The sequence below is a fragment of the Phascolarctos cinereus genome, unplaced genomic scaffold (genome assembly GCF_003287225.1).
Source record: "Phascolarctos cinereus isolate Bilbo 61053 unplaced genomic scaffold, phaCin_HiC Scaffold_4;HRSCAF=312, whole genome shotgun sequence".
Lineage (NCBI taxonomy): Eukaryota > Metazoa > Chordata > Mammalia > Diprotodontia > Phascolarctidae > Phascolarctos > Phascolarctos cinereus.
In genome coordinates, this window is record NW_027555847.1 from 272105218 (window position 1) to 272117878 (window position 12661).

General features: G+C 35.3%; 1 protein-coding gene across 9 annotated transcripts in view; it reads left to right on the top strand.

Moving 5' to 3' along the window:
- Nucleotides 1-12661, top strand: part of PAM (peptidylglycine alpha-amidating monooxygenase) — a 383297-nt gene that overhangs the window by 331782 nt on the left and 38854 nt on the right. For all 9 annotated transcript variants that reach the window (XM_078153066.1, XM_020973957.2, XM_078153065.1 and 6 more), the window contains one exon: nt 798-927. In XM_078153066.1, coding sequence (XP_078009192.1) covers nt 798-927 — 130 coding nt within the window. The remainder of the gene's footprint in view (nt 1-797; nt 928-12661) is intronic.

A 12661-nucleotide genomic window follows, 5' to 3' on the forward strand; every position in this document is an offset into this window, starting at 1 on the left:
AAAGCAGTCTAAATTGATCTTCAGTGACTCAAGGATAGCTGGATTATACATGTATTTTATTAAAAGGAAGGGGGCATATTGTGTAATATATTATAATAATAGCTAACACACATATTGTACTTTAAAGTTTATGAAGCACTTTACATGTGCTTGTTTGAGCCTCACAGTAACCTTGTGAGGTAAGTACTACAGATACTCTTATCCCCATTTTACAGATGAGGCTCAGAGAGGTTATGGCACTTGCTCATGGTCACACAGCTAGTAAGTGTCATAGGCGGGATTCAAACACATGTATTCCTCATTCCTAGTCCAACACTCTGTCCACTATGTCCACTCCCTCTGTTATAATTTAGGATGCCATTGGCTTGTGCATGAGTTGCATTTTATCAAGAAGTATGCTCCTTGATTGAATGCAATGGCCAATCTTGCCTCTGGAGGACCAGTGATACTCACTTCCCTCCTCTCAGTAGAGAAGTGGTGGACTCCAGGTATGGAATGTTGCATATATTATCAGGTGCAGTTGCTGTGATAGTTGATTTTAACTGTTTTTCTCTGTTCAAGGGAGGGTTCTGTTGGGGGCTCTGGGAAGTAAAAGTAATATGAAAACAAAAAAAGCATCAATTAAACATTTTTAGTTAATAAAATGATATGGCTTGGGTTTTTTTTTTTAGTTTCCATGCATCTAGTGATATTGTTGCATGTAACAAAAATTATGTTGCTCATACAATCATTATGAACCCTTGTGGCTTTCTAGTAACTTTATTTTCCATGTCAAATATATTAATTTATTTTTGTAGATTTCCATGTAGAAGAGGCACTGGATTGGCCTGGCGTATACCTCCTTCCAGGACAGGTTTCTGGGGTGGCCCTGGACTCCAGTAACAACCTGGTTATTTTCCATAGAGGTGATCACGTTTGGGATGGAAAGTAAGTTAATATTTTTTCATGGGATAAATTGAAAAGATAATTGGATATGTCATTTTCCTTAAAAATTGGGGTGAGTTGGGAAGAGTAGTTAACAATTCTTCCTGTTCTTCATTTTCATTTCACTTTCATTTTCAAGGCAAGATAACTACCACTTATATACATATAATATATATACACATACGTCCATGTATATACATATATACACACATACACATGTGTAGTACCTACTGTGTGCCTCTTTGTTGCTCACTTGGTAATAAATAGTGGAAGGAAGGTAGACAGAATTCTGTGAAGGGATAATGAAAAACTATTATTTATGTTTTCATGGAAAGTAGGGAAAACATCTTTATCAAAGAAAACATTTATTTGAAATCAAGATTATATGTATATATGTATATTACATGTATATTTATATGGAAAACAGGCATTCTGACTAAAAACAAGTGAAGAGCAGGACTCTACTATTACTGTTTGACATAGATTTAGAAATGATAGCTAAAGTTATAAGGCAAGAAAAAAACTTAAGGGAACAAGCATTGATAAAGGTAGTTCACGAATTCAATAGATCTTAAATCATCAATATGAATATTCCTTCTATTGGTGCCAGTCAGACTGATCCATCCATGACTTTTAATTTGCAGCATTCTTGTCCGTATTGTCCCACAGATCCTTCATAAATGTTGTACTCAGAATGCTAAAGACCTAATGCAGAGTCAATAAAGCTCCATTATTCTTTTGTTTGTAATATTCTTACCTGAAGTTACTTTTGTGCCTGTTGTTTTTCAGAGGGGTTAATACTAGTATCCTGTTAAAAAAATATAGGTTTTTTTTTAATAACCAGAACTCCATTTTTGTACATAAAGTGAGTTAATCTTGCTGAATTTAGTAATAAGGTATCATAATTACTAGGAAAGATTAAGTATTTGCTTCAATGTATGGCTACAGTATTATTTTCAAGTTATTCTGCTTATATCTTTCGTGTAGATTGATCAGTTTTAATCAATTCTATGTGGCAGTATATTTGACTATGATTAGTACTACTGGAAGTTAAAATCATTTTAATGACCATTTATTAAGCACCTGCTTGCTGTGCAAGGTTTACAAAACACGGTTCTTTCTCTCATGGAACTTATAATCTAGTTGAGGTAAATGAGACATACATTTAGATAACTGTAACATGAACATACGTTCATTAACAAAGTACCAGTAAAGGGCTGCATGAGGTCTGAGCGGGACAAATTTTTAGCTTTAAATATAAACATTTCTCTTATTTGCCTCTGACTCAAACCGACTTTCAAACCCTGTCTGTTACCATTCCCTTTCATGAAGGCTGTGGTCTAGCCAAAGTGGACTATTAGACCTTCCTTGAAGTTAACATTCAGTATACTATCTCCATACATTTGCACACGATGTGGAGAATGTATTCCATTCTCACGTGTGCTTCTTGTGACGTAGGTCTTCCTTCCTTCAGGATTTAACTCAGATACTACATCCTCTGTAAAGAGTGCACTCCCTTTCTCTCCTCAAATCCTTCATTTTTGTCTTTGTATCCCTAGTATCAGCACAGTGCCTTGCACGTGGCAGGAAATTGAAACGTTTCTTGAATTGAATTGAAAAGATCATTATCAGCTAGAGCAGAAATAAGGAGAATGAAGGAAGGGAGTAGTAGTGTTAGGGAAGGCTTCATAGAAGAGGTGACATAGGTTAAGTTTTAAAGGATGTGTATGAATTCACCACTTGGAAGAAGAAAAAGGAGGAAAAGAAATGGCAGGAGCCTACGTACAAAAGTAGGAAAGCACGATTCTGGTTTGGGGGACAGGAGATAGTCCAGTTTGGTTGGAGTCCAGGGTCCGTTGAGGGGGAGCAATATGAGATATGACTGAAAAGGTAACAGTGCAAAATAGAGAAAAGCCTTGAATGCAAGGCATAGTTTGAATTTCACTTCATAGGTGATAGAGAGTCACTGGGGATGTTTAGCAAAGGGGTAACATGATCAGATATATAAACAAAGATTAGTGTGCCACTGGTGTGAATGAGAAAGAATCAAGGTAGACATACTGTGAAGGTAGAATTGACAATACTTAATAATTGGTTGTTATAGGAGAGAAGAAGGCAGATTCCGAGATGACAGACTTTGAATGTGTATGTTGTGTTATAAACAGTTCTATTGCTACATTCATAAAAAGAGCCTATAGGTATAACATCGATAATTTAAAATGAATTCCCAATATCTGATTTTACCCTGACCATGAGTGGGGTAAGGCTACTTCTCTTCCTACCATCCTTTCTCTTAATTTCTGTCTCCATTCCTTCTTTTTCTTATCTTTTCATCCTATCTACTTCCACTATCTCCTTGGTTTTTTTTAAGACTGCAAGCAAATCAAGCAAGATTATTAAAGCTTGCCCTAAATTCTGAATTTTGGCATATTCTTTGAATTTCACTAAATTGTCAATATAACACCTCATTCTAAACCATTTTATGCAATCCCATGAGAAGTAGTCTTACAGATAAAGGGAACCTTTGTAATGTCTTCTGAATAATACTAAATAAATCTTTCCTTCTTTCATTTATAGTAATAGACTGTTTGGGGAGTGTCAAGGTCTTTGTTAGGTTTAATTGATGGTTCCTTATTTTTGAGAGATATTGATTTAAGCTTTTCCAAAACACTGTGTGTGTGTGTGTGTGTGTGTGTGTGTGTGTGTGTCCCCTCCTTGATGCCTTTTCATAACAGATTAGAAGCTTTTTAATTGGTCAGTCATCTCTTAAGTTGTTTTTTTTATCTTGAAGTCAGGAAATAACATTTCAAATTTCAAAACAGACAACTGAATATAACATTTTGATTCATGTGTTTTTGTTATATCTTTCTAGTCATTTTAAAGGCCCTAATGATATTTTTTAACAAATTAATTTAAAAGTAATCCATTGGTACAAGATTTTGTACTTTCTTCACTTTAATGAAACTTCCTATATTTTCCAAATGGATTTCCAGCCACATTTTACCCAACAGGAAAATTACAGTACCATTTCCAACTATGACTGAAGCTAAAGGTGCAGTTTCCTATCTTATGTCATGGCTGTTCTAAGTAAATATCAAGCAAAAGTCACCCTAGGTGAGTAGATACTGCTTTACAAAACAAGAACCATCCATAGAAGAATGGATTCTGGAAATAATAATAACAGTAATAATACTTAAATTCTCTGAGTAACCATGATTTTTCACAAGTGTATTTCATGTGATATTCCTTTTGCCAATGCAGACTTGAAAAATGATATTTTGGAAGTTGCTGTAACCAAAATAATCATTACCCTGTGACCAATCTTTTGGTGATAAGTCCCTCCAGATTTAGCTAGGCTGGTCCAGAGATAATAAACACAATTTCTTGCCAAGCTTGTAATCTAAAACTTTACAGTAAGATAGGACCTGCCAGAGCTTTTAGTATATCACCTATAAAAATCCAGGGTGCCTCCCACAACCCCATAAGACATTGGTGTAGGACACTAGTAATAAAATACACATCTATGTAACAATTTAAAATACTTTAGAGCCATTTATAGTTTATAAAATACATTCCCATATCTCTGTTTATTATTATTCTCATTTTACCAAAAAAAAAAAGATTTAAAGAGATGATGTTGTTAACCCAGTGTCACACAGATAGTAAGTGGCAAAACAAAGATACTGACTCATTTCCTTATTCCAAATCTTTCTCTCTCTCTGCTATACTATACATCACATAAGTGTTGATTCAAGCCAAACAAAATCCATTAATTTAGGAATCCAGGTGTTATCTAGATTACCATTTGTAAACAGAATGCAGTTTCTTTTTTTAACTTGAATTTTATTTTTAATTTATGGAATAAAACAGACATTTCTATAACATAGTACAGTAAAAAGATGATTGTACATGAAACTCTAAATCTGCTATGCTGTTTGTGTGTGTATGTTGTGCCTATGTGTGTCCTCCCCAATGCCCTTTCAAAACAGATTAGAAGCTTTTTAATTGGTCAGTTGTCTCTTAAGTTTTTCGATCTTGAAGTTTGGAAATTAAAGCATTTCAAATTTCAAAGCAGCCAATTGAACACCACATTTAATTCACTTGCTATTCTTGCTTTTCCTTTCAAACTTGCTATTCCTTTCAAATACACAAAAAAGTATCATGTAAATTTCTGGTTTTTTTCTTTCCTCCCACCCCTACCCTAGAGATGGCTACCATTAGACACAAATAGGCATATGTGTGTGTGTGTGTGTGTGTGTGTGTGTGCGTGTAAAATTATTTTATACATATTTCTGTTTATCACTTCTTTCTCTGGATGCAGATAGCATCTTTCATCTTATGTCATTTATAGTTAATTTGGGTATTTGTAATAGACAAAATAACTTATATGGTCAAATTCATTCTGAAAACAATGTTGCTGATACTGTATGCAATGTTCTCTTAGTTCTATCCATTTCATTCTTCATTATATCATGCAAGTCTTTCCATGTTTTTCTGAAATCATTGAACTCATCATTTCTTATAGCACAATAATATTCCATCAAAATTATATATCACAGCTTGTTCAGCCATTCCCCAATTGATGGGCATCCCTGTAATTTCCAGTTCTTTGCCACCACAAAGAGAGTTACTGTAAACATTTTGGAACATATAGATTCCATTCCTTTTTCCCTACTCATCTTTGGAAATAGTTCAAGTGGTGGCATTGCTAGGTCAAAGGGTATCAGTAGTTTAATAACTCTTTGGGCATAATTCCAGATTGCTCTCTAAAATGGTTGGATCATTTTACAATTCCACCAACAATGAATTAGTGTCCCAATTTTTTCCACATCCTTTCCAATGTTTGTCACTTCCCCCTTCTGTCATTTTATCCAATCTGACAAGGTTGTTTTAATCTGAATTTCTCTGATCAATAATGATTTAGAGCATTTTTATATGACTATAAATTGTTTTGATTTTTTTCATTGGGAAACTGCCTGTTCATATCCTTTGACCATTTATCAGTGCCGGTCTAGAGGAGTCCCAATAACTGGAATATTTGCCTAATACCTGAGGATTTATTTTTAAATGCAAGTGTCTAAAAAGCAGGTTTATTCATTAATTACATTTTGTAAATTACTATCACCTCTTTACCTTCCATGTACTTCCAGAGGTAGTACTATTTATTGTTTCTTTCTCCTTTTGATTCTCTTTTGGTTTGCTTTGTCCTCTACAATGGGAAAAATTTATTCTACTCCTCCGAAGAATATCATCTTATTTCTTCAGAAGTCTTGATAAATTATTGTTGCATTATTTTTATGAGCTATAGACTCAAGATTTTATACTGATATGTCAGTCAACAAGCATACTATATTCTAAACATTGTGCTTGCATGTACACAATCATGTTCCCTTCCATATGATGTGTGAGAAGATAAACAACTTTTATAATTACTCTTCCCTTTCTTCAGTGTAGGAAGGACACTTTTCTTGGAATATGCAACTTCTCTGATGTGTAACTATGATGTGTAAATTGGATATGGGGTGGAAATTGAATTCCTGAAGCTATGACCATTTGAGTACATTGAATAAAATCCCCTATAACTTTTCTGTGCAGTCTTTCCCATGCTGACTTCCTACTTTTAAATTATAGGTGCCCTAAGGCCAGGAATTTTTTCTAATCTAAATTTAATAAATGTTGCTACACCTCAGAGGGGATCACAAAACTTGTAAAGGATCAATATGTGCTTATGGTTGGTAATGCTGTCCAGTGACCCTGGTCAAAGCTCAATTTAGCATCTCTCATATAACTACTAATCTGGTCTCTACCTTATCTCTCTGCCACATGATACCTTGTAAGTGTGGTGGTAAGATTTTAAGAACTAGTGAGCCAAATTTGCTCACCAAAATGGTTAATTAGTATTCCTTCTGCTTCATCCCTGTCTCCAAAGTGGCAATTTTAAATAACTTCCCCAGTGAAGGTAGAAAATGCATAGTTCCAGCAGAGTGTCATGAAATTTTAAAGAAACCTTTTATCTGCCAGAGCATTAGTACAGCATGGCAGCTCTAGCTCTTTAAAGTTTAAATGCCTCCCAGCAGGGATTAGACAGATCTTTCCACAGGAACAGCTGTTCCTGGGTCCCTTATTTGAAATAATCACATATGTTTGGGATTATATCTTAAAGGAACAGCCCTATCCACTTGGTTATCTGGTGGACTGGGCCTGTACTTTTTATGTGATCTAGGAAGCTCGGTGGTCCGAGACTGATTTAGATCATCAGGAGCCCTATTATAACTTCTTGCCATCTCACTCTTACAATCTTAAACCTAGAAGATGTCCTAGACATGATAGAATCATAGCGCTCAGGCTGGAAGAGACTTAATGCCCCTCATTTTATAGTAGAGGAAGCTGAAGCCGAGGTAGGTTGAATGAACTGTCCAAGGTCAAACAGGTAGTTAAGGGTCAAGAGGTTGGATTTGAACCCATATCCTTTGACTCCAGAACTGCAGTACTTTCCACTGTACCATACTGTCATCTAATACAACCTGCCTTCCCAACACAGGATCCCATCTACAATATTCCTAATGGTAATTCAGTTCCTTTTTGAAAATGCCTAGTGACAGGGGCTTCATTACTATTCAAGAAAGCTCTTTGAATTGTGAGAGTTCCTTATTTAAATGTTTTTCCTTATATTCAATCAAAATATGTTCTCTGATAACTTTTACCAATTGGTTATAATTCTACCATGTATAGAAATACAGAATATTTGAAGATATCTAATATATGTACTTGATTCTTCTTCAGACTAAGCACTCCCAGTTTCCTCAACTATAATCATAATCCCCTTATATGATTTCCAGATCTTTAACTGCTCTGGTGGCAGCCTCTGAGGCTGGAGAACCTGGGGCTTAAATTCCCCATCTCATATAACCTCTGTCACCATGGGCAAAATCTCTTACCCTCCCTGGCCTCCAGATCTTTAACTCTAAAATTAGGGGGTTGGTCTAGATGGCCTCTAAGGGCTACTCCAGCTATAAATCCTCTGAAAGTAGTTTGGAATTAAGGCACCTGGTTCTGAATCCTGACTTTGGTACTTACTACCACTACCTGTGTGAATTTTGGCAAGTCATTTTAAAACTTTAGCCCTCTCTTTCCTTATATACAAAATAAAAGATTGAATTAAATTATTTCTAGGGTTTCTTCCAACTCTAAACCTTTATATAGATAACATCCAAAATACTGCTGTCACTCATAAGATGAGTCCTCCAGAGGGAAGCTACTGCCTTAGGTTCAAAGGTATTCTGTGGTTCCACATTAACAGAACCATGGCTGACAAGCACATAATTTATTCAAGGCAAAGTCATTTGCTAAACTTGCGTAGTAAGAACAGTAGCAACAAAATCCATCCCCCCCCAACATACAAACAAACCTGAGATACACTCTCCCACAATTCATTGAGAAGAATGATCACAAATTTAGAGTACACTGGTATTGAGGGACACATCGAGAGAACACAATTTGCCATGGCAACTCGTGCTTCTATGAGTTGAACTCCATAGGAACTCAGGAAGAGCTTCTGTGCATCCTTTTTCTTCTTGGATATCCTGATATGGCTCTCCTTCCCCACCCTATCTCAGATGACTGGGTCACACCTGGGCTCATTGGTTCTGCTCCTTTCCAAACTTTAACTACCGGCTGCCTGAGCTAATTCTCCCTTGAATCCATTGTTGGGCCAAAATTCACAAACTTTTAAGCTACTTCTAGCCTTGAATTTTGCCAAAGATTCCTCTCTGTGTCCATATGTGCTTGCACAGGGAGCATTTCTGTTTCCTGCTAGATGCTGTGTCTCTTACTAGGCAGGTAGTTCCATGGCAAGACAACAGTGCTGGTAGGGAAGAAGAGAGAAAATCCTTCTTTTCATTTTAATCAGCTTTTTCAAGGTCTTTTCAAACTCTTATTGTCATTCTCAGCATTAGTTATTCCTCCTAGCTTTGTATTTTCTACAAATTTGTTGAGCATGCTTTCTGGCTTGAGTGGTACAGATCTAAAGACACAATCCAATGACATAACATTATAGCTCTCTATCCAGACTGATATCATTCATTATTAGTAAAGACACTTTGAGTACAGTTGTTCAAACTCAAATCCATGATGTCTCCATCTTGTTCAGGAAAATCTTTATGAGATTGCCAAATGCCTTTTTGAAATCACAGTACCTTAAATCCACAGAATTCTCCTTGTCTACCAGTCTCATAACCTGATGAAAAAGGAAATGAGGTTAATTAGATGTAGCTTGTTTTTTTAGTGAACTGCTTCTAGTTCTTCTTAATTCTTTTCTTCGGGCTCACAAATCATTTACATCATAATCTTTTCTAGAATTTTGCCAGCTCTATACATTTTGTGATTCACCATTTTGCCCAATATTCTGCCTTTTTCCCCCTTCTTAATGATTCTTTGAGGATTATTACCTACTACTACTTTCAAAGATAGAAGTTTTTTGTTTTGGTTTGGTATTGGTTTGGTTTTTTAGTACTACGGTAATATAATTTATCTGGTGCTATAATTGGAACTCATTTAAAAGGCTGGGTATACTCTAAATATCATCTCCCCTTCCTTAACCTTCTCTTTTAATAGCTGTCCTTGCTGTTTCTCACATACAGCACTCCATCTCCCAAATGAGAATTTTCACCAGCTGTCCCTCATACCTAGAAATCTCTTTCTTCAACTCTGCCTCCTGACTTCCTTGGTATCCTTAAAGCCTCAGCTAAAGACCCACCTTCTTCAAAGAAACCTTTCCCAAACCTCCTTAATGCTAATGCTGACTCTCTTGAGATCATGTCTAATTTATTCTGTATTGTATCTGGTGTGTACACAGTTATTTGTATGTCTTCCTCACTGGACTCACCTTGAGAGCAGAGACTGTTTTTTGCTTTATTTGTTTTGGCCTACTTTATATCCCTAGCATTCAGCACAGTGCCTGGCATATAGTAAGTGCTTAATAAATGCTTGGTGACTTGACTTTCCAGTTTGAATATTATCCTCCTTGGCTGGAAAAAAGACTGCTAGGATTCTAAATGGGGTCATGACTAATTGGACACAACTGAACAAATGACGAAAAAGATTCATTTAGCATTTCAGAATTTACAAAGTGTTTCGCTCTCCACAACCCAGTAAGATAGGTGGTCCAAGTATAATTATTCTCATGCTATAGATAAGGAATCAAATGCTGGCAACTTATGACTTTCTCAAGCTTTGAATTCAGGTTTTTGACTTTAGGGCCAGTACTCTTTCCACTATACCATGCTGTGTCTCAGAAACAACATAGGATTTGAGTTCTGTTTTCCTTAAATCATAGGCGCATTCCTTCAGTATTCATCCTTGTCTCCCAAACAAAGTCCTACCATCTCTTGTTTATATTGCGCCCTTCCGTCATACTCCTTTCGGGGCATAGAATGTCATTTTTTTATCTTTGTATCCCAGTCACTTGGCAGAGTACTTCAATAAATACTTTTTAAATTTAATCAAACCTTTGAAAGAAATCCTTTTAGTTTTCTTCAGCATTTTTGGAAAGTCTTCACTCCTTCTAGGATTTAGGCTCCCTAACATTCTTACAGGTTTATTTTTGGTTGAGTGCCTTCCTCCTATCTTTTCTACATGTTATTTGAAAATCTGAGCTAAGCAAAACTCCTTGTGCCACCACATTAGTTTCTTTAAATATCTTTCTATTTTCCTTCTTGGAATGCTTCCTGATTTGAATGGTAATTCAGGATTTTTTTAGGCCATCTCATGCCTTTTGGCAGTTTTCCCTTTTAAAATCTCTGCCTGAGTGTTCATGACTATTTAATCTGAATTTTATGAAATCTGCTTTCATAAAATCTAGGCTATAGCCTCACTCACCTTTTAAAATCACACTTTAAAAAATATTTCTCTGGATTCTTAACTGCTCTAATTACATCATATTTCACTTCTTTAATTGCTATTATTTATTTTATATTTCCTAATTTTAATTGATGAAACTGAAGTTGATTTCTCATAACTCTTTTTGTTCTCCTTTTATGTGGCTTTATCAAGACATTTATCTTCAAACTTATCCAAGCCAATTAATTAGCTACTAATGTGCAAAGTCATTATTAAGGAATAAGGTTCTCTTAAAATAAATAAAATAAAAGGATGAATACTGAGCATTATGAATTAGTTTCACCTTTGCTTCTTCCAAGAAGCAAACAAAAATTATCAGTTCTTCAGACATCATGTAAATTGCACAAGTGTATTATGACATCCTGAAAAAAGCTGAGTGGTGGAAATAAAAGGCTCTGTGCATTACATAATTCAGGGTAGCTTCTTAAAAACACTAAAATAAGTAGTTTGCTGTAGCAATGCTGTTATCGGCCCTATTATCTAGCATCCATTTATGAATTGTTCCAGTTACTTTCTTTGAATCATAGGCATTTATAATCTGTCCATTTGGCTATCTGGAAGGAAAGATATATTTTATTAATGGTTTTCTTTGGGAGAAAGAGCAAGAGAAGGAATGTGAGTCTATTTCTTTCTACCTCCCCTGTGTGAATACAACAGAACAGCTGTTCTCTTATACAGAGATCTAGCTCTTCCAAATGAAAGGATTAGAAATGGTCAGCCAATCAAGGAACTGATTGGCTAAATATCTCTTGATGCTGCCTGCTCAAGTATATAGAAACTCTTCTGATGGTTTGTTAAAGGCATAGTAGATATTCTCAATGAGTATTTTGCTCTTATTTTATCCTTTTTACTCCCTTTAAACTACATTCTTCTTGAAAATCCGAGGCATGTTAGCATTTTATGGTGCTGGAGCTAATAATATAGCTAGATAATATACCCAAGGCTAGGGCCTGTCATGACTTCTGTCTCATTTCAGATGTAGCAACAGAGATAAATGCCTCCAGGCAGTGCATCTGGGGACTTGCATAATCAACTGAAAACATTTGCAAATGATTCAGCAAATTAACAAATATGACAAAAGATGATAATAGTCAAAGGTGGATGGGTTGGAGAAAGACAAACACATAATTGCATTTACTGGTGAAGCATTCGTCATAAAATTGCTGGTTGAGCAAGGAGATGCGAGGAGGATTATAATAAAAATAGTGTAACTAATAGTATAACTGAAGATAGTATAATTAATAATAACCAATTATGATGAAGAAATATAAATTATAAGGAAGAAAATATAAGGCCATCACACACGGGAAGCACCTCCAAAATGCGGCCTCAGATAATAAACCAAACTAGTATGTTTGAGACATTTTTTTTGGTTGTAGACAATAAAGAGCAAGACTATTACCAAGAAAAGATATTTAACCTATTCATTTTTAAAAATTTCACAACTCCCAATAATTTCATTCACAATGAGCACAGTTTCAATGAAGAATCGTCCCAGTCTTTTGGATCTGTGCTTTGTTTTCCACAGGCTGAATTCTTTCACCTTAATTTTTCAAGTCATAAACTTTGGAGTTTCTGAATTGTAAGTTAATAATTTAAGCTCCAATATAAATTAAGTAATGTCTGAATAGGTAAGAAAATAAGATAAAGAAAAGTATAATTTAACACAGAAAAAAAATTATCCACATGCACAGTTGTGAGACAAGTTTTTGGACTTAATGTGAGTATTTAGATAAATTATCAGAACCAAAACAACCCTGAGATTTTAACCTCACACCTGGAAAAATTAACAGATATGACAAAAGATAGGAATAGTCAAGAAGGGGTTGTTGAAAGACAG